This window comes from Somniosus microcephalus, chromosome 5 (genome assembly GCF_052327205.1).
Source record: "Somniosus microcephalus isolate GS21.2 chromosome 5, FLI_Smic_1.0, whole genome shotgun sequence".
Lineage (NCBI taxonomy): Eukaryota > Metazoa > Chordata > Chondrichthyes > Squaliformes > Somniosidae > Somniosus > Somniosus microcephalus.
In genome coordinates, this window is record NC_140991.1 from 71,361,348 (window position 1) to 71,384,046 (window position 22,699).

General features: G+C 48.6%; 1 protein-coding gene across 4 annotated transcripts in view; it reads right to left on the minus strand.

Moving 5' to 3' along the window:
- Positions 1 to 230: 230 nt before the first annotated feature.
- Positions 231 to 22,699, minus strand: part of armc3 (armadillo repeat containing 3) — a 303,201-nt gene continuing 280,732 nt past the window's right edge. For 3 of the 4 annotated variants that reach the window (XM_085987769.1, XM_085987767.1, XM_085987768.1), the window contains exons 16-18: positions 20,410 to 20,607; positions 964 to 1,126; positions 231 to 843 (exon numbers count right to left, since the gene is read on the minus strand). In XM_085987769.1, coding sequence (XP_085843895.1) covers positions 559 to 843; positions 964 to 1,126; positions 20,410 to 20,607 — 646 coding nt within the window. In that variant the 3' untranslated portion in view covers positions 231 to 558. The remainder of the gene's footprint in view (positions 844 to 963; positions 1,127 to 20,409; positions 20,608 to 22,699) is intronic. The other variant, XM_085987770.1, reaches the window with a different exon arrangement.

Genomic DNA, 22,699 nt, shown 5'->3' on the forward strand with positions numbered 1-22,699 from the left:
ATAATGACTCAAAATGTCCATAATGCAATTTTCTATTTGGCTAAAACTTAGTGGTGAATTTACCTACAGCTAGATGATTCTCCCTGCATCTTTAAGATGTAGGCTATGAATTCAGTTCTGAACTGTAGCACAAGAAAAGATAATATAAACTACAACTGTTTGACTCATGTTTTTAAAACATTCAGTAATAGGAGAATGGACATTAATAATGTTTTTTCAATAAGAAATGGTTCTATGATTACAATATTACTTTATTATTTGGTATACAATTTATAAAGTAAAATAACACACATACTCAATTTGTGGGAATGCTAACAGGCAGAAGAGGCATTGAGTTTGTCTTTATGAAAATCAAGTAACATACAAGCATGTCAACTATAGTCAAATATTCTTATTCAGAAACAAGGCAATTACACCAAGTGATAAAGAAATAACATAGAAGATATATTTGAATAGTGACTTGATGGTCCATTTTAATATGGCATTTATGATTTTGCAGCAACATTTTGTTATGTGTTTATGTTTTTCAAGGTTGTTGAATGCAGAGAATTTAGCAACTTATGTGTTTTTCTCAAGGTGATCTAGGTACCAAGACAATTGTTTGCAACATTTACAATGTGTATGGGAACAACCAGTACAACTTTTATAGTGTGCTGCATCTGGACTGTCAATCCTCATCAAGTTGCCGACTTGGTGCACGAGATCTACTATGTATGCCTTTGGTGGAATGAGAAGCCCAGTAGTATCTTGAGGAGAGTGGTCAATCAACATGACTTTATTCCAGGCTCGGTTGTACTCTCCACGAACAAGACTACAACTGATCCCTATTCTATCTGCTAAAGCCTGAAGAAAAAAAATGGGTTTATCAAGCAAGTTATTACAGATACTTTAAATTACTTTACTTTGGAAACTATATGAAAGAGCAATTTAATTGTTTACTAGAAAAGGCAACATAATTTCTACCTTGAATAGAAGGGCTCTGTGGTAGTAGATTCCTTTCTGAATTTTCCCAATAGGGATGATGTTGGATTTTAATTCAAATTTCAGTTCAGCAATGTGAAGTTCCCAGTTGAATTCATAAAACTTATCCTTATCTATAGGTCCACCCATCTTTTCAGCAACAAACCTAGTATTGAAAATTAAACAGGGTAAAAAAAACAATTGCCGATTATGATATGATTGGGATTACGGAGACATGGCTCCAGGGTGACCAAGACTGGGAATTCAACATCCAGGGGTATTCAATATTCAGGAAGGACAGGAAAAAAGGAAAAGGAGGTGGGGTAGCATTGCTGGTTAAAGAGGAGGTTAACACAATAGTAAGGAAGGATATTAGCTCTGAGGATGTGGAATCTGTATGGGCAGAGCTGAGAAATACCGAGGGGCAGAAAACATTAGTGGGAGTTGTATACAGACCCCCAAACAGTAATGCTGAGGTTGCAGATGGCATAAAACGGGAAATTAGAGACGCGTGCAATAAGGGCACAGCAGTTATCGTGGGTGACTTTAATCTACATAAAGATTGGGCTAACCAAATTAGTAACAATACTGTGGAGGAGGAATTCCTAGAGTGTATACGGGATGGTTTCCTGGACCAATATATCGAGGAACCAACTAGAGATCAGGCCATCTTAGACTGGGTATTATGTAATGAGAAAGGATTAATTAGCAATGTTGTTGTGCGAGGCCCCTTGGGGAGGAGCGATCATAATATGATGGAATTCTTCATTAAAATGGAGAGTGAAGTAGTTGACTCAGAGACTAGGGTCCTGAATTTAAATAAAGGAAACTACGATGGTATGAGGCACGAGTTGGCTAGGATGGATTGGGGAATGTTACTTAAAGGGTTGATGGTGGATAGGCAATGGCAAACATTTAAAGATCGCATGGATGAACTACAGAATTTGTTCATCCCCGTTTGGCATAAAAATAAAACAAAAAAGGTGACTCAACTGTGGCTAACAAGGGAAATTAGGGATAGCATAAGATCCAAGGAGAGGACATATAATTTGGCCAGAAAAAGCAGCAAACCTGAGGATTGGGAACAGTTTAGGATTCAGCAAAGGAGGACAAAGGGATTAATTAAGAGGGGGAAAATAGATTATGAGAGTAAGCTTTCAGGGAACATAAAAACTGACTATAAAAGCTTCTATAGATATGTGAAGAGAAAATGATTGGTGAAGTCAAGCGTAGGTCCCTTGCAGTCAGAATCAGGGGAATTTATAATGGGGAACAAAGAAATGGCAGACCAATTAAATACATACTTTGGTTCTGTCTTCACAAAGGAGGACACAAATAACCTCCCAGAGATGTCGGGGAACATAGGGTCTAATGAGAGGGAGGAATTGAATGAAATCAGTATTTGTAGGGAAATAGTGTTAGGGAAATTGACGGGATTGAAGGCCGATAAATCCCCAGGGCCTGATAATCTACATCCTAGGGTACTTAAGGAAGTGGCCCTAGAAATAGTAGATGCATTGCTGGTCATCTTCCAAAATTCTATAGACTCTGGAACAGTTCCCATGGATTGGAGGATAGCTAATGTAACCCCACTATTTAAAAAGGGTGGTAGAGAGAAAACGGGGAATTAAGCCTGACATCGGTAGTGGGGAAAATGCTAGAGTCCATTATAAAAGATGTTATAGCAGAGCACTTGGAAAACAGTGACAGGATTGGACAAAGTCAACATGGATTTACAAAAGATAAATCATGCTTGACTAATCTACTGGAATTTTTTGAGGATGTAACTTGTAGAATAGATAAGGGAGAACCAGTGGATGTGGTGTATTTGGACTTTCAGAAGGCTTTTGATAATGTCCCGCATAAGAGATTAGCGTATAAAGTTAAAGCACATCGGATTGGGGGTATGGTACTGTCTTGGATAGAGAACTGGTTGGCAGACAGGAAGCAAAGTGTTGGAATAAATGGGTCTTTTTCTGAGGTCCAGGCAGTGACTTGTGGGGTACCGCGGGGATCGGTGCTAGGACCCCAGCTATTCACAATATATATAAATGATCTAGACGAGGGAACTAGATGTAATATCTCCAAGTTTGCAGATGACACAAAGCTGGGTGGGCGTGTGTGCCGTGAGGAGGATGCAGAGAAACTCCAGTATGATTTGGACAGGTTGGGTGATTGGGCAGATGCATGGCAAATGCAGTATAATGTGGATAAATGCGAGGTTATCCACTTTGGTGGCAAAAACAGGAAGACAGATTATTATCTGAACGGCACTAGATTAGGAAAGGGGGAAGTGTAATGAGACCTGGGTGTCCTTGTGCACCAGTCGCTGAAGGTAAGCATGCAGGTGCAGCAGGCGGTTAAGAAGACAAATGGTATGTTGGCCTTCATAGCGAGAGGATTCGAGTACAGGAGCAAGGATGACTTGCTGCAGTTGTACAGGGCCTTGGTGAGACCACACCTTGAGTATTGTGTGCAGTTTTGGTCGCCTTATCTGAGAAAGGATGTTCTTGCCATGGAGAGAGTGCAGCGAAGATTTACCAGCCTGATACCTGGGATGGCAGGAATGACGTATAAGGAGAGATTGGGTCAATTATGCTTATATTCGCTAGAGTTTAGAAGAATGAGAGGTGATCTCATTGAAACTTATAAAATTCTAATAGGACTAGACAGATTAGATGCAGGAAGGATGTTCCCGATGGCGGGGGAGTCCAGAATCAGGGGTCACAGTCTAAGGATAAGGGGTAAGCCATTTAGGACTGAGATGAGGAGGAATTTCTTCACCCAGAGAGTGGTGAACCTGTGGAATTCTCTGCCACACAGGGCAGTTGAGGCCAATTCATTAAATATATTCAAGAAGGAGTTGGATATATTTCTTGAGGCTAAAGGGATCAAGGGATATAGGGAGAAAGCAGGGACAGGTTACTGAATTTGGATGATCAGCCATGATCTCATTGAATGGCAGAGCAGGCTCGAGGGTCCGAATGGCCTACTCCTGCTCCTATCTTCTAAGTTTCTATGTTTCTATAGGACCAAGGGGTAACATGAACAAGGAAAAGGAATAGGCCAAGGATAGAACCTTGGGGTACTCTGGATGTTACTATCCAGGGCAGGAGGAGAAGCATGTATACTGACACAGACTGAACACAGACAGATTAAGGGAAAAAAGGCTTGAAACAATTTAATCACTAATTTTTCCAAGTTCTTCCAATTTGCTAGGGTACATGTTGAAATGTACCTGAATATATCTTGCATATTCACAAAACAACTTACGCAGTTTCAATGTGGGATTCATGAGAAGAATTTCCTTTTTTTTCTAACGTTCCATGCTTTCTAATGTCCTTAAAACAATGGCCCGTATTTTCCGATCCCTATGGGTGTGTACGAGCTGTGTACACACCTGTAGGGACCTCGCAAGTGTCGGTTTTAGGCATGCGAAGCGCATGCGCTGAAAACGGTCTGATGAAATATATGCCTTCATCAGCCCCTGTGTTTTACCTGCATTGTATTGTGTGTACCGCCCCCTTTTTCCTATTGTGTGTATTGGCTCCGCCCCTGTCTTTTGTCATATAAAGGTCTCAAGAGCTGTATGAGTCATTTCTGCCAGACGAATCCGATGTGGAAAGACATGCAATGTTCTTAGTGATTAAAAGCCTTCAGTTGAATCCTTTAATTCCTTGTCTTTGAGTCATTGATGGCACATCAATTTTAATCACTAAAACACCAAGCTGGATCGACTTCTGAAACCAGAGCGCTTGGATCTGGACCCCCATGCCTCAGACGCAGCCACACAGTTCGGACACTGGTTCCAATGCTTCGAATTTTTCATCGAAAGCTCAGCCACCGACATCGCAGCCGCGACCGCCACCGGAGACGTGAAACTGGGAATCCTGCGAAACTGGGTGAGTCATCGGGTCTCCCCTCTCATCCGAGATGCCACCAGCTACGGGGATGCCTGCACCATTCTGAAGGCCCACTACGTGCGGCCAATAAACGAGGTGTACGCCAGGCATCTTCTGACTACTCGCACGCAGCGGCATGGTGAGTCACTAGAGGACTTCATGCTAAGCCTAAAAGTACTGGGCAGAGACTGTAACTGTAAGGCCGTGTCTGCCATCGTGTACACGGAGGAGCTGATCCGAGACTCCTTTATTGCGGGCCTCAGTTCAAATTACATTCGGCAGAAACTGTTTGAAAAGGAGGGACTGGACTTAAAACAGGCTATGGGCATAGCGCGATTGCTGGATATGGCCCAGAGGAACTCTGAATCCTGTTCCTCAGGCCACGCGGCCCACTCCGCCTCGTGGGGGCCGCCATCTTGGAAGCCATCTTCACCTCCCAGGTCTCAGGCCAGCCCAGCACCATCGGAGCCCCAGCCTCCACCCAGGAGCCCCACTACTGCCGCGATGCATCGGGGCCCGAAATGCTACTTCTGCGGCCAGGACAAACACTCCAGGCATCTGTGCCCAGCGAAGGGCACTACCCGTTTTAAATGCGGGAAGAAAGGACATTTCAGCAAAGTCTGCAGAGGGAACCCCGCCTCCAACTCCGCCACCGCTGCGTGCGCGCCGTGGGGGCGGCCATCTTGGACGCCATCTTGTCCACCATCTTGTCCCGACTACACGGACCTCCAGGACCTACTGGTGGCCTCGATCACGGTGGATCAATCAAGGCCGCATCCGTTGTCTAGATCGATGATGGACATAGAGGTAAACGGGAACAAGGTTAAGTGCTTGATTGACTGCGGGAGCACCGAAAGCTTTATTCATCCTAGCCTGGTAAAACGACTTTCACTAACGATAGTCCCTACACAGGGCAAAATCGCCATGGCTGATAAGACCCATACCTCAAAAATTACAGGTTTCTGCGCGGTTATGTTGTCGGTAAAAGGCACTGATTACAGAGATTTTAAACTATTGATAATGCCAGATCTCTGTGTGAGCGTGATCTTGGGTCTGGACTTCCAGTGCCACCACCAAAGTATCACGCTCACCTACGGTGGGTCCCAGCCGCCCCTCACAGTGTGCGGTCTGGCTACCCTGAAGGTCAAGCCGCCCTCTCTGTTCGCCAACCTCGCACCCAACTGTTGACCCATAGCGACCAAGAGTAGGCGGTACAGCTGGGAGGACAGACGGTTCATTGCGTCGGAAGTAGAAAGACTCAAGCGGGAGGGTATCATTGAATGCAGTACCAGCCCGTGGCGCGCCCAGGTAGTAGTAGTTAAGGGTAGCGAAAAGAAGCGGATGGTGATAGATTATAGCCAGACGGTTAATCTATACACCCAGCTAGACGCCTACCCTCTGCCCCGCATAGCGGATATGGTTAACCAAATCGCGCAATACCGGGTGTTTTCCACCATCGACCTAAAATCGGCATACCACCAGTTCCCCATTAGGCCGGAGGACCGTCCATACACCGCCTTCAAGGCGAACGGACGCCTCTACCACTTCCTCAGAGTCCCCTTTGGGGTAACGAATGGGGTCTCGGTCTTCCAGCGGGAGATGGACCGCATGGTCGATGAGAACCAGTTAACAGCCACCTATCCATACCTAGACAACGTCACCATCTGCGGCCACGACCAGCAAGACCACGACTCGAACCTCGCGAGATTTCTGAAAACTGCCCTCAGACTCAATCTCACCTACAACGAGGATAAGTGTGTCTTTAGCACCACGCGCCTCTGTATCCTGGGCTGCGTGGTGGAAAACGGGGAAATCGGTCCGGACCCCGCCCGATTGCGCCCCCTACGGGAGCTACCCCTACCAAACACTCCCAAGGCCCTGAAAAGGTGCCTGGGGTTTTTCTCCTATTACGCCCAATGGGTCCCCAATTATTCCGACAAGGCCCATCCCCTCCTGAAATCAACGTCCTTCCCGCTCACGGCCGAGGCCCACGCCGCCGTCAACAGCATTAAACACGACATTGAGAAGGCCGCGCTGCAGGCAGTGGACGAAAACATCCCTTTCCAGGTCGAAAGCGATGCGTCCGACTTCGCTTTAGCAGCCACCCTCAACCAGGATGGGCGGCCCGTAGCCTTTTTCTCAAGAACCCTCCAAGGGCCCGAGATCAGGCACTCCTCGGTAGAGAAGGAGGCCCAGGCCATAGTGGAGGCAGTGCGGCACTGGAGGCACTACCTAGCCGGCAAACGCTTCACCCTGCTTACCGACCAGCGGTCGGTAGTCTTCATGTTTAACAACAAACAGAGGGGGAAGATCAAGAACGACAAAATTCTCAGGTGGCGGATCGAACTCTCCACGTTTGAGTACGACATTATAGGCCGGGGGCCCTCAACGAATCCCCCGACGCCCTATCACGAGGGATGTGTGCCAGCATCCAGGGAGACAGGCTACAGGGCCTCCACAATGGCCTCTGCCACCCGGGGGTCACCCGGCTATTCCACTTTATAAAATCCCGTAACCTGCCCTATTCCATCGAGGAGGTCCGGTCTATGACCAGGGACTGCCGCACCTGTGCGGAATGCAAGCCCTGTTTTTTCAGGCCCGACCGAGCCCACCTGATCAAAGCTACACGGCCATTCGAGCGCCTGAGCTTAGATTTCAAGGGACCACTCCCCTCCACCGACCGCAATGTGTACTTTCTCAACATTGTGGACGAGTACTCCCGCTTCCCATTCGCCTACCCCTGCCCAGACATGACCAGTGCCACGGTCATCAAGTGCCTCGGCAGCCTGTTTTGCACGTTCGGCATGCCTAACTACATCCACACTGACAGGGGGGCGTCGTTCATGAGCGACGAACTGCGCCAATACCTGCTGTCGAAGGGGATAGCCACGAGTCGGACCACTAGTTATAACCCCCGGGGTAATGGGCAAGTGGAGAGGGAAAACGCGACGGTGTGGAAGGCGGTCACGTTAGCACTAAGGTCTAAAGGCCTCCCTACCTCCCGCTGGCAAGAGGTCCTCCCAGACGTACTCCACTCGATAAGGTCGCTACTGTGTACTGCTACTAACGCCACTCCTCACGAGAAGATGTTTGTTTTTCCCCGCAAATCAACCTCAGGAGTGTCCCTACCTTCGTGGCTCTCCACCCCAGGGACAGTCCTATTATGGATGCATGTGAGGGGCCACAAAACGGATCCCCTCGTGGAGGCAGTACACCTACTCCACGCAAACCCACAGTACGCGTACGTCAAGCACGCCGACGGGCGTGAGGACGCCGTGTCCATAAAGGACCTCGCCTCAGCAGGAAGCGACGACGACCCATCCTCACCACCCCCAGAAGAACCTCTACCATCCCCAGAGGTATCCTCACCACCCCCAGAAGTACCTGCAACACCCCCAGCACAGGGGCATGCCCAGGAGGGCACCACGGACTCCCGGTCGGAACCCGAGGTACTGTTGCGACGTTCAGGAAGGACTATCACACCCCCGGACAGACTAAATCTGTAGAAGGGGTGAATGTGATGAAATATATGCCTTCATCAGCCGCTGTGTTTTACCTGCATTGTATTGTGTGTACTGCCCCCTTTTTCCTATTGTGTGTATTGGCTCCGCCCCTGTCTTTTGTCATATAAAGGTCTCAAGAGCTGTATGAGTCATTTCTGCCAGACGAATCCAATGTGGAAAGACATGCAATGTTCTTAGTGATTAAAAGCCTTCAGTTGAATCCTTTAATTCCTTGTCTTTGAGTTATTGATGGCACATCAAACGGTACTTCCAATCTGTTAAGAATCCTCTTGACAGATTGCACGCCTGCCCTGGAGAAGGGCCTCTGCGGGTGGAGTGTTCTGCTTTCTGCAGAACCTCCGCCCGCTGAAATCCCTTAAAAATCTTACGCCTGGTAAGGCGTAAGGCCTGCTTTTACCAGCATAAGAGTTTAAAATAGTAAAAATATATAATTTTTTTTCTCTCATTTATAATTTTAAAATGCTTTTAGCCCCATAAAAAGCTAATTTTGTTTTCAAAAAATTAAATTTTTGTTTAAAATATATTCGGTTCTGGAAACCAGAACTTCTGTTCCTTTGAAGGAAGAGGTTCACAGGTCAAACGCGTGCGCTGGAGAGGCAGCGCGTAGACCTGGAACTTCCCATTTTTTTTTACAGGTTTCTCCGTGTGGGTAAGTCCCTTGCAGCTGCGCGTGAAAAAAGCATGCACAAGGTAAGAGGATGAATTAAGTAAAATTGAAACATTTTTTCCACAGGTTTATAATTTTTAAATACTTTAAAGAAAGGCAAATTTATTTTTAGCCCTGTTAAAAACTTTAATTAATTTTTTCAAAAATTTAAATTTTTGTTTAAAATAGTTAATTTGTCATTTATAGTTATTTAAAAAAATGTGATTTAAAAAAAAAAAATTATTTGAAGTTTTACTTCGGTTTTGGGGCCGATCTCTATTCATAGATTTGACAGGTCTTCCTGTCAAATCTATGAATGGAGATTCCCTGCTCTGATTGGCTCCCCATGGCCCACGTGATCCCAGGGGACGCTGCGAACTATTTGCGCCCCTGGGATACGCGTGCCCTGCACACCGGCAGCTGGAGGAGGCCCAGGATCGGAATCCCACGCGGGCCAACAGCACAACGGCAGGCGCAATATGTAAGTGCAGGTCGGGGGTTGCGCCCGCGGGAAGCCTCCAACCCAAATTTCTGGGCCAATGTAATTTCAACTAATTTTAAAAACTTGATTAAAATTTTTATTTATTTAACGTTGATGTGTTTTTGGAGTGATCTCCATTCATACTTTTGACAGGTCTAAGCTGTCTAAGCGAACCGCATGCGCCCCTGGGATAACTGGGCCCTGCGCAGAAGGATTAAGATGGTGGGGGTGGAAGGGAGTTTGCGCTGTGTTTCCAAGACACTTCCGCCCCCACATCTTAACTTGCCTGAATTCAGCCAGGGGAAGCTTGCCCACCCAGATGAGTAGAGGCCTAATTTAAGTGGTGGTCGCATCCCGATGATGTCATTGGGACACATGCGCCATTTTAACTGCAGGCTGACTACAGGCCACACAGTCTTGAACCAATCAATGAAAGCTGCTGGCAGGTTGCATCCTGGCTAAAGGAGGCCCATGTAAGTTATTTAAAAAAAAAACTTTTTATAGGTGCTCCTCCTTGCCCCACAAGAATACCTTCAGCCTCCCTTGCCCCGGGCTTCTCTTTCCTCCCCCCCGCCATCCCAAACACGAACCTTACCGATCCCAACTCCACCCCCTTCATCAATTACCTTGCCGAGGACTGTTTCCTGAACCCCTGGCAGCGGCCTGACCCACCTGCGAATTTCGTCTTCCGCCTGAAGCCGGTGGTGCGTCATTGCCGCTGGCTTCGGGTGGGAGTCAGCAACCTGACATGCAAATGAGGCCAGAGAGTTAAATGGCCCAGGCCTCAAAATGAACTCTTCGAGGGGGTTTCTCTTCATTCCCGCACCCCGCCCACCCCATTCATGTCCCACGTTAAAATCGGGGCTCAGATTGTGGATGAGGTAGAACTTTCTTCAATTACAAATTGGAAAGATTGCAGCAACTTATTCAGCTTCCTTCAAAACCTCTGTACTCTTTCCCCTGACTACAATCCCCTCTTTGGCTATATGCTCAGGCTGAAACTGATAGGGGACCTGATTGAGGCGTACAAAATTATGAGGGGCATAGATAGGGTAGATAGAAAGGAACTTTTTCCCTTAGTAGAGGGGTCAATAACCAGGGGCCATAGTTTCAAGGTAAGGGGCAGGAGGTTTAGAGGGGCTTTGAGGAAAAACTTTTTCACCCAGAGGGTGGTTGGAATCTGGAACTCACTGCCTGAAAGGGTGGTAGAGGCAGGAACCCTCACAACATTCAAGAAGCATTTAGATGAGCACTTGAAACGCCATAGCATACAAGGCTACGGACCAAGTGCTGGAAAATGGGATTAGAATAGACAGGGCTTGATGGCTAGCGCGGACACGAGGGGCCGAAGGGCCCCTTTCTGTGCTGTATAACTCTATGGTCGAGAAATTCAGTGGGCTGCGCCACCCGTTAGCGCCTTAAGAGGGCGCTAAGTGGGTCGCAAGCCACTGGCCACACCTCCCGCTAAATTTAGCGGGACACTAGTGGTGGTGCTAGCCGTTAGCGCTGCGCCGCTACCGATGATGTCATCGGTGTGCGCAGCGCCCCGCTGATGCCCCGGCCGCGATATTTAGATGCGCCCCCTGATTTAACGCCGGACGCTATGTGCGACCGGTTCAGGGGGGCCTACCTGCGGCGGTGGAGGCGCAAATTAAAGGAGGTGCGGGGCGGCCGTTTTTGTTGCTGGCCGCCTGCCAGCACCTCTCCGCGCTGCCGTCCCCGGCCTCCTGAGCACCCCCCCCCCCGACTGCGTTCCAAGAGCCCGGCACTTCTCCTCGGTGCCGGGCTCTTTTGCCGGCACTCGCGATCCTCGGGGGCCCAGCTGGGCCCCAGATCGCGCAGAACAAGGCCCCTCCCCTTTAAGAAGGGGAGGAAGGCCTGCAGTACTGCAGCGCGACGTGCCGCAGCGTGTGGCGCTGCAGCACGTTGCGCAGCGATATTCAGTTGCAGCGCCCCCAAGAGGGATGCGGGGCGCCTCCAGTAGCGCCGCGCTTCCCTTTGGGGCGCTCCAACTGAATTTCCGGCGGGCGGCCGCGACTGCTTCCGGGGCGCTATTTTTAGCGCCCTGGTGAGGCTGGCGCCCCAAACGGGGCTATAGTCAATTTCTAGGCCTATGACTCTATGATAGTGGGTAGCCTTGGTGCTGTATTTGACCATGAGCTGAGTTTTAAGCCCATATCCTATCCATCAACAAGAACGTTTATTTCCACCTCCACTAAATTGCATGCCTCTGCCATTATCTCACTTCCACTGCTACTAAAGCCCTTAGCTATGCTTTGTCACCTCCAGACTCAACTCTCTAATACTCTTCTCACTGACCTCAGGGATGAGAGTGCCACTAAATGAGACAAACTGTTACTTGGAAGTAGGCTAATCTGTAGCGGCATGGGTACATTGAAATTCCTGAGCACTGGCTGGTTCCCCTCATAGTCAATGCAGAGAGCCGCAGGTAGCAATCATATAGCAAAGAAAATAGACTATGATCAAAAAACTTAATATATCAAATCTTTACTTCATAGTTAACTTTCATATATTTTACCTTCAAAATTTTTAACCTGTGTCAAATAGGACATTTTTCTGTATCTTTAGCAATTTTGAAACAGTTCAAGTTAAGATGTAACACGCTTCACAGTGGAAACTGGAGCCTAGCTGTCTGTGAATCCATAACAGATATTATTCTGACTATTTTTAAATGGCAGAGGGTGGAGTGGAAACCAATAAATCTGATAAATACAGCCTAATGCTAAATTTTAAGAAAGGAGATCACAAAGGGCTTTTGAATTATTAGCAGGCTAGAGCAAAGTGGGACAGTTTTCCCATGTAGAATGATGCAATGTTGAATTATTTCAACCTCACTCCGGAGTTTTACTGATGTAAATTTAAAATGTAAGGAAAGACTGCAATGGCACTTATAAAGAATTGGTGTTAGAAATGCCGGGCACCTGAAAACTGGTAACAAATGGAAAATGTACAGATGTTCAAGAAATTGTTAAGAAATTGGTTTCTAGCACTTGCTCAGAAGGATTTTAAAATATAATTAATGGGCTCTAAAACATGAACTCAAATGGCTGAGAAGGCAGTCTCGCAAGCATCAGATGTCTGGAGAATGTGGGGGGGGGGAAAAGCAGATGAACGACTAAAGCCCTGGGAGCTAGAGAAGATGCTGGACAAGAGGAAGGACTCCTGAGAAATAAAGGCCCTAATTTTAATTCTGGGCGAGCTTTGGGCACATGGGTGGCGAGGTGCATTGGAAACGCACCCGCTGCAGCAGAAATTAGGTGTGATGAAATATTCCATTCATCACTGCCTGTGACTGTGGTTGGTTTCAGTTTCATTTCCCTTACCTCTGTTCCATTTCCTCACCATTGTATTGTACTATGTGTAGGGCTCCGCCCATACCTGGCCCCTATGTAAGCTGGCCCAGCCTGCAGCACATCCAGTACGGCAGACCTCTGGATGGAAGATACCTCTCTCCTGTGTGTTACCTTCTAAGTCAATAAAAGCCTTGTTTTGTTTCGCTAACATCGAGTCTCGGATTTATTGAGGCACATCAATTTTATTGACTTAATTTTCAACACAATGGATCAACTCTTGAAACCCGAACGTTTGGATTTGGACCAGCATGCTTCGGACGCATCGGCACGCTTCGGACACTGGTTTATGTGTATGGAATTCTTCCTGGACAATTCCGCAGCCGTCAAAGGCGCTACGGACGCTGCGAGTATGAAACTCGGAATTCTGCGGAATTGGGTAAGCCACCGGGTTTACCCCCTCATCCAAGACGCTGACACGTACCCGGCCGCCTGCGACATCTTAAAAGCGCATTACCAGCAGCCTATGAATGAGGTGTATGCTAGGCATCTGCTCGCTACTCGCGCACAGCGACCTGGGGAATCGGTGGAGGAGTTCCTAGGCACCCTGAAAACGCTTGGCAAAGACTGCAAGTGCCAAGATGTAAAAGCCGCAGTGTACACTGACGAGCTTGTTCGCGATGCCTTTATCACAGGCCTCAGCTCCACTTACATCCGGCAGAGACTGCTGGAAAAAACGGGATTGGACCTGAAACAGGCTGTGGACACAGCGCGATCCCTGGATGTGGCCCAGAGAAACTCGGACGCCTACTCTTCAGCCCGCGCCGTCCACGCCGCCACGTGTGCACCAAGGGCGCTGCCATCTTGGAAAGCATCTTCCCCGCCCGGCAGCCCGACACCGTCGGGGCCCCGCTCTCCCCCCAGAAGCCCTACGACAGCCACGACGCGTCGGGGACCCAACTGCTACTTCTGCGGGCAGCCAAAGCACACCAGAAACCTGTGCCCGGCGAAAGGCACCACCTGCTTTAAGTGCGGTAAGAAGGGGCACTTCGGGAAGGTGTGCAGAGGGAACCCTGCCGGAAAACCCGCCACCGCCACGTGTGCGCCGTGGGAGCGGCCATCTTGGATACCATCTTGCCCGACCTCGTGGGGTCCGCCATCTTATGAGCAGACAGCGTGGACGCCATCTTGTCTCGATCAGGGCCCTACAGTGGCATCGGTCACAGTGGACCAGACCAGGCCGCACCCGCTATCCAAATCAATGGTGGACATCGAGGTAAACGGGTGCGGGGTTAAATGTTTAATTGACAGTGGAAGCACAGAGAGTTTTATCCACCCTGAACTGGCACAACAACTCTCCCTAAAGGTGGTCCCTACTCGGGGTACCATCTCTATGGCTGATAAAACCCAGACATCGACCATTCTGGGTTACTGCACGGTACAATTGTCCGTTAACGGAACTGTATACGATAATTTTAAAGTATTAATCATGAAGAATCTATGTGCGAGCGTGATCTTGGGCCTGGATTTCCAGTGCAACCACCAAAGCATCACGCTCAAGTATGGTGGGTCCCAGCCGCCCCTCACAGTATGCGGTCTGGCTACCCTGAAGGTAAAGCCGCCTTCGCTATTCGCGAACCTTACCCCTAACTGCCGGCCAATAGCGACCAAAAGCAGGAGGTACAGCTGGGAGGACAGGCGGTTTATCGCGACCGAGGTAGACAGGCTCCTGAAAGAGCGCATTATTGAACGCAGCAACAGCCCGTGGCGCGCCCAAGTGGTAGTGGTAAGGGGTAGCGAGAAGAAACGGATGGTGATCGACTATAGCCAAACGATCAACAGGTACACCCAACTAGACGCCTACCCGCTACCCTGCATATCAGAAATGGTGAACCAAATCGGCCAATACCGGGTGTTCTCCACCATCGACCTCAAGTCAGCGTACCACCAGCTCCCTATCAGACCAGACGACCGCCCGTACACCGCCTTCGAGGCGAACGAACGCCTCTACCAATTCCTCAGAGTCCCCTTTGGGGTGACGAATGGGGTCTCAGTCTTCCAGAGGGAGATGGACCGCATGGTCGATGACCACCACTTGCAGGCAACCTTCCCCTACCTCGACAACGTCACCATCTGCGGTCACAACCAGCAGGATCACGACTCGAACCTCGAGAGGTTCCTGAAAACCGCACAAAAACTCAACCTCACTTACAACGAGGACAAGTGCGTTTTCAACACCACGCGCCTCTGCATACTAGGCAGCGTGGTGGAGAATGGGGAAATCGGACCAGACCCCGACCGATTGCGCCCCCTACGGGAGCTGCCCCTGCCCAACACTCCCAAAGCCCTGAAAAGGTGCCTGGGGTTATTTTCTTATTATTCCCAATGGGTCCCCAACTACTCCGACAAAGCCCGCCCCCTCTTGAAAGCATCCTCTTTTCCGCTCTCTGCTGAGGCCCACGCCGCCTTCAAAAGCATTAAGCAGGATATTGAGCGGGCCACGCTACAGGCAGTGGACGAGAACACTCCATTTCAAGTGGAAAGTGATGCGTCTGACTTTGCCTTGGCGGCCACCCTCAACCAGGCGGGGCGGCCCGTAGCTTTCTTCTCGAGGACCCTCCAAGGGCCCGAGATCAGACACTCCTCCGTGGAAAAGGAGGCCCAAGCCATCGTGGCGGCAGTGCGCCACTGGCGCCACTACCTAGCCGGCAAACGCTTCACCCTACTTACCGACCAGCGGTCGGTAGCGTTTATGTTCAATAATAAACAGAGGGGGAAGATTAAAAATGATAAGATTCTTAGGTGGCGGATCGAGCTCTCCACCTTCGAGTACGACATCATTTACCGGCCAGGGGCCCTTAACGAATCCCCTAACGCCCTCTCACGAGGGATGTGTGCCAGCGCCACCGGGGATCGGCTACAGACCCTCCACAACGACCTCTGCCACCCAGGGGTCACGCGGCTGTTCCACTTCATAAAGTCCCGCAACTTACCCTACTCGATTGAGGAAGTTCGGTCTCTGACCAGGAACTGCCGCACTTGCGCTGAGTGCAAGCCTCGGTTCTACCGCCCAGATAGAGCCCACTTAATCAAAGCTACACGGCCCTTTGAGCGGCTCAGCTTAGATTTCAAGGGCCCCCTCCCGTCCGTCGACCGCAATGTTTACTTCCTGAACATTGTGGACGAATACTCCCGGTTCCCATTCGCCTTCCCCTGCCCAGACATGACCAGCGCCACGGTCATTAAATGCCTCAACAGCCTGTTCTGCCTGTTCGGTATGCCGAGCTACATCCATACGGATAGGGGGGCGTCCTTCATGAGTGAAGAGCTACGCCAGTACATGGTGTCCAGGGGGATCGCCACGAGCCGTACCACCAGCTACAACCCCCGGGGTAACGGTCAAGTGGAGCGAGAGAACGGGACAGTATGGAAAGCAGTCACTCTAGCTCTAAGGACCAAGGGCCTCCCTATCTCCCGCTGGCAGGAAGTCCTCCCAGATGTGCTCCATTCGATACGGTCGCTATTGTGTACTGCCACTAATGCCACGCCTCATGAACGAATGTTTGTCTTTCCCCGGAAATCCACCTCAGGCGTATCCATGCCGTCATGGCTCTCCACCCCAGGTCCGGTATTCGTGCGAAGGCATGTGAGGGGCCACAAGACAGACCCTCTTGTGGAGCCAGTGCACCTACTCCACGCCAACTCCGAATACGCGTATGTCCGGCACGCCGACGGAAGGGAGGACACCGTGTCCATAAAAGACGTCGCCCCAGCCAGTAACGACAACAACCACGACAATAGCAGCAACAACGATCACAGCAACTCTTACCCACCCACTACTCTTTCATCACCCCCGGAAGAACATCGACCAACGGCACCCCCACCAACTACCCCTTCAACAACCCTGGCGGCACCCCCGGCAGAGACCCAGGAGGCCACCGGGGACACCCAGCCGACACCCGCGACACCACAACAGCCACGTCGGTCGCAGAGGACTATCAAACCCCCAAACAGACTAAATCTATAGAAGGGGTGAATGTGATGAAATATTCCATTCATCACTGCCTGTGACTGTGGTTGGTTTCAGTTTCATTTCCCTTACCTCTGTTCCGTTTCCTCACCATTGTATTGTACTATGTGTAGGGCTCCGCCCATACCTGGCCCCTATGTAAGCTGGCCCAGCCTGCAGCACATCCAGTACGGCAGACCTCTGGATGGAAGATACCTCTCTCCTGTGTGTTACCTTCTAAGTCAATAAAAGCCTTGTTTTGTTTCGCTAACATCGAGTCTCGGATTTATTGAGGCACATCATTAGGCTTGGGCTACTTTAACTCCATGGGACTCACTAAAATTCCTTCAGTCCATTTCCCGTCTGTTCCAGGCAGGGTGTAGATGGGAATCGACTGCCAGCCTCTGGAAAATAGGGCAACCCATGGCCACTACCAGCACTCAAGTAAATGTGAGTAAGGGGGTTCCGGCAGGGTGTCGGAAGAGCCTGTAACAGGGGAGGCATACATTTTCCTTGTGGGGCCTTCCTATCAAAATCAAAACTATTTCAACTGAGTTATGTGAGAATAGAGATGAAGAAGGAAGTTCAACTCCCAGGTAGGAAAGCAGCCTCACGGACGGGCAGCCTGTCCGGAAATGACAGCTGGAAACTCTGCCAATTTAAATGGCACTCTCTCCTGGGGGTCAGGGGAGCCTGGGGAATGGGGGTTCAGAGGATAGAGGGAAAGAAAGAAAGGCTTGCATTCATATAGCGCCTTTCACGACCACCGGACGTCTCAAAGGGCTTTACAGCAAATGAAGTACTTTTGGAGTGCAGTCGCTGTTGTAATGTGGGATACGCAGCAGCCAATTTGCACACAGCAAGCTCCCACAAACAGCAATGTGATAATGACCAGATGATCTGTTTTAGTGATGTTGATTGAGGGATAAATATTGGCCAGGACACTGGGGATAACTCCCCTGCTCTTCTTCAAAATAGTGCCATGGGATCTTTTACATCCACCTGAGAGAGCAGACAGGGTCTCAATTTAACGTCTCATCCGAAAGACAGCACCTCCAACAGTGCAGCACTCCCTCAGCACTGCACTGGAGTGTCAGCCTAGATTTATATACTCAAGTCCTTGGAGTGGGACTTGAACCTACAACCTTCAGACTCAGAAGCAAGTGTGCTACCTACTGAGCCACAGCTCTTCCCATTTCACAGGAAGACTGTGAAATGGGGAGAGATGGAGACTGGGGATCAGGGGAGAGAAGGGGGCTGGACATGAGGGGGATTGGGGCTCGGGTGGGGGGGAAAGGGAAAGTGCTGGACCTGGGGACCAACATTTCCTGCAGAGCCAGGAGCAGCACCAATGTGGTGAGTTGGAGCCGTGACGTGAGATGAGCAGCCAGTAAAGGGGTGAGTGAAACCTCCTCAAACCTCCACTGGGTAAATAGTGATTTTTTTTTTACCACTGGTGGGTGAATGGGGAACAAGGGGACGGAGATCAAGAACTCTCACTGGAAGAAACAAAGGGGAAGGGAGCAGGAACTGAGGGCTATTAGATCATGGGCTGCACAAGTGATCATAAGTGGCTATCGAGGTAGAGACTAGAACATCATTTATTGGGAATGAGATAAATGTTTGAAAAGGAGGAATATAAAAAGATCTTAAGAAAATGGGGTTACAAGAGAGAGTGCCAGCCCTGGCACAGGCACAGGTGGCCGAAAGGCCTCCTCCTGTGCTGTAATCATTCTATGAAAACTCTCCTTTATTGAGTCCAAGCCCAGGGAGTGGTTTAGAAATGTTAGCAGTGAGCTGAGTTTAGGACGACGTGGTCTGTGAGAAGTGCCTGAAATAATGAGCCTGCTGTCCTTTGTGCAATCTCTTGGTTTGACTCAGGTCAGTCTGTGCCGGCTGGTTTTGACGTGTGAAGTCCAAGTACAGATCGACTCTGACTGAAGCTCCCAGTTTAGAGTTGTCACCCTCACAGAAAAACAGAGTCCAAACCAGAGTCCAAGGAGATAGGGAGAAAGATCAGGCCTGACCACAAATTGTACAGTGCAGGGGGATTCTGGTTGTAGTTTCAGGGTGAATATCAGCAGGTTATAGATTACTACGAGTTACAGGTAGGATATTGAGGTATTACACCTATTACTACGAGTTACATAGAGACCATCAGTGAGTTATATTACTGTTGGTTATGAGTAGAATCTGAGTGTTACCAATATTAGTAGTAGTTATCAGTGCAATTTTAGTGAGTTCCTATTAGTTATTGGTGGAATCAAAGGCCCTGATATTCACTGGGGCAGGTCTTGTGAGCTGGGGTGGGGGGGGTGGAAAAGGAGTTTTGGCCAGGAAACTCGGTCCGGGTTTCTCCTGACACTGTGGAGTAAATGTGTGCCTTTTTTTTCCAGCAGGTTCCCCACCCAGAAACCAGTCTGATTGACAGGCTTGGCTCCCTGTTGGGTGGGGAACACTGCGGAGGAGGCCGCAACCCAAGAGGAGGTAGGGAGCATGCAGCTGGGTTAGTCAGATACCGAGGGGGGGGGGGGTGAGTGGGGGCGGTGTCCAGAGCTTGGGGGGAGAGGGTGGTTGCCGATCCCTTGGGTGGGGGAAGGGGGGGCCTGATGGCGTGTGGGCAGGGAAGTAGGTAAGCTTGGTGGGCTGGCAGGAAGCACTCCTGCTCCTTCTGGTAGCACAAACAGTGCTGTAAAGGCACACCTTTTCCACGAAGCATTCCTTGCCTCCCTTTAGCTGCTGGGTTTCCCAAGGCTCAGGAAACCCAGCCAGCCAGGGTTAAACCTGGAAGACAGGTTAAATATGACGCACGAAGCCTCAGAGTATTTAAATAGCCAACCTGCCAATGGTTTTGATAGAGTAAATAAGGAGAAACTGTCTCCAGTGGCAGAAGGGTCAGTGACCAGAGGACACAGATTTTAGATGATTGGCAAAGGCAAAACAAGCAGAGGTGACATTTTTTTACACGAGTTGTGACATCTGACCATTCATCTTATAAAGGTTGGGTGCCCTATAGTTGAGAATCTTTGATCAAGGTTTCACGCTAGCAGCTGTTCATAGAATCATAGAATGATACAGCACAGAAGGCTGTGCCGGCTTTTTGGTAGACCTATCCAATCTCCACTCCCCTGCTCTTGCCCCATAGTCCTGTTTAAACTTTTTCCCTTCAAATATTTATCCAATTCTCTTTTGAATTTTACTATTGAATCTGCTTCCACCACCCTTTCAGGCAGCGCATTCCAGATCAGAACAGCTGCGTAAAAAAAATTCTCCTCATCTTCCTTCAAGTTCTTTTGCCAATTAACTTAAATCTGTGTCCACTGATTACTGAGCCACCAGTCAGTGGAAGTGCTATCATAACCCCTCATAATTTTGATCATTTCTATTAAATCTCCCTTATAACTTTACTGCTCTGAGGAGCTTCTGTAGTCTCTCTACGTAACTATATCCATGAAATAACCAATTGAAGCTCAGGTCAAGTTTTATGAATCAGAAACCTGATTCAAAAATATTACTTGTTTGGACTTTTTAAATGTATTCCAGCTTACACTCAAAATTGTGTAGAAAAGTACTTACACTGCAAGGGACACAACTTGTTCTCTTGTGCTGGGGAGTGGTAAAATATTTCTTGTAATTTCACTGAGGTAAGCATCGAAAAGTATGTCATAAGGTGATTCCCATGGTTTGTTTTTCTCTTCCTCCTCAGCCTTGGTTTGGAGTAATTCTTCCTCTTTCAGTTTTTCCTCTTCTCTTTTTCCTCTGCTCTTTCCTTTGCTGTATGTGATAAAAAAAAATATTTGGGCACTTGTTAAAGATGATGTGGTCAAAAATTCACGAGCCTCTTTCATAACTATGATGGAGTGAGAATTGCACCCCACTGAGGTTTCCAGGGTCAGGCCATTTTCATATAATATAGGCAGGTGTTCATGCACTGTGAGTTCCCACTGAGCCGCCCAGGCAAAATGGGGAGGGTGGCAAAATGCAGCACTTACCAGCCATTTGAAGGTGAAGCCAGTAGGACCAGCTTCAAACATCACCACGAAATTGACCTCCTCTGTTAGAAGACTGATTTCTTCGTGGCCAAACCTTTGTCGCTTAGAGTGTTCCAGGCCATGAACCCAGCCTGGAACATTCCTGTGGGCCTCACAACCACCATTCCTCTCTACTCAATTAAAAAAAAAATTGATACTCAGGTGGTGGGTGTTGCTAGCAAGGCCGGCATTTATTGCCCATCCCAAGTTGCCCTGAGAATGTGGTAGTGAGCCTTCTTCTTGAACTGCTGCAGTCCGTGTGGTGAAGGTCCTCTCACAGTGCTGTTAGGCAGGGAGTTTCAGGATTTTAACCCAGCAACGGTGAAGGAACAGCAGTATAGGTCCAAGTCGGGGGAACTTGGACCTGCTGCCCTTGTCCTTCTAACTGGTGGAAGTCACAAGTTTGGGAGGTGTTGCAGAAGAATCCATGGTGAGTTGCTGCAATGCATCCTGTAGATAGCATATACTGCAGCCACGGTACCCTGATGGTGGAGGGGGTGGTCATTTGGGCTAGTGGATTATGTGCTGATCAAGTGGATTGCTTTGTCTTGAATGTTGTCGAGCTTTTTGAGTGTGCATCTGTACCCATCCAGGCATGTGGAGAACATTCCATCACACTCCTGACTTGTGCCTTGTAGGTGATGGAGAGGCTTTGGGGAGTCACGAGGTAAGCCACTCGCTGCAGAATACCCAGCCGTTGACCTGCTCTAGTAGCCACAGATTTTATGTGGCTGGTCCAGTTGAGTTTATGGTCTGTGGTGACTCCCAGGATAGTGATGATAAGTTGATAATGCCATTGAATATCAAAGGGAGATGATTAGACTCTCTGTTGTTGGCGATGGTCATTACATGGCACGCGTGTGCCGCAAATATTACTTGCCACTATCAGCTCATGCCTGGATGTTATCGAGATCTTGCTGCATGCAAGCATGGGCTGCTTCATTATCTTGGATGAGATGTTGAACAGAAGCCCTGTCTTCAAGTTCAGGTAGATGAAAAAGTTCTCCTGGTACTATTTGAAAAGGAACATGGAGTTTTCATTGTGATCTGGCCAACTTTCCTCCCTCAATCAACATCACCAAAAAGTAAATGATCTAGTCATTCATTTATTTGCTGTTTGAGGGACTTTGCTATGCAAAAATTTGCAGTCACATTTGTCTACATAAAGACTGAGTGAGTTTCAAAAGTTCAGTAATCCAATGATTTATAAAGTGTTTTTGGGATGACCTGACGATGTGAAAGGCACTATACAAGTACAAGTTTTTAATTTTTTTTAATAGCAACACGCCTTCTTTTGCATAACTGTGGAAAAGTATGGATGGCAGCTGGGGAAAAGACTAGAACCAAGTCCATTCACCCCACCCCAGTTAAAGGGGGGGGGGGTGCAGGAGGTCGGGAGCAGGGTAAAAATATAATTAAAAAAATTGTCAATGTGTACCATCATATAGAATATGTAAATTTATTTTATAGGGGGCAATCAGGCACTCCCAGCAGAAGTTTCACTTGCATCTCAGAAAACCATACGCTGTGCACCCATGATTTCTCAAGATCCACTACCTGTGAATGCTGCTCCCTACTGGGAACACTGGATAGGCGAATTATTCTTTTTGAATGACAAAATGGATAACAGGTAATTACTTTTTTTTTATATCAAACATTTTTCATTTAAGAATAATCAATCTCCTGTGGTATAGTATGCAGGGAGTTAAGAGCAAAGGGGTGAAATTCTGCTGGGGTTTTCTAATTTGTCCATCGTTTTTCTGGTGTGTCCATGGCTTTTCTGGCAAAATTACAGTGGACGAGTGGGAGAACCCGCCAAGTGTCGTCTACAAGTG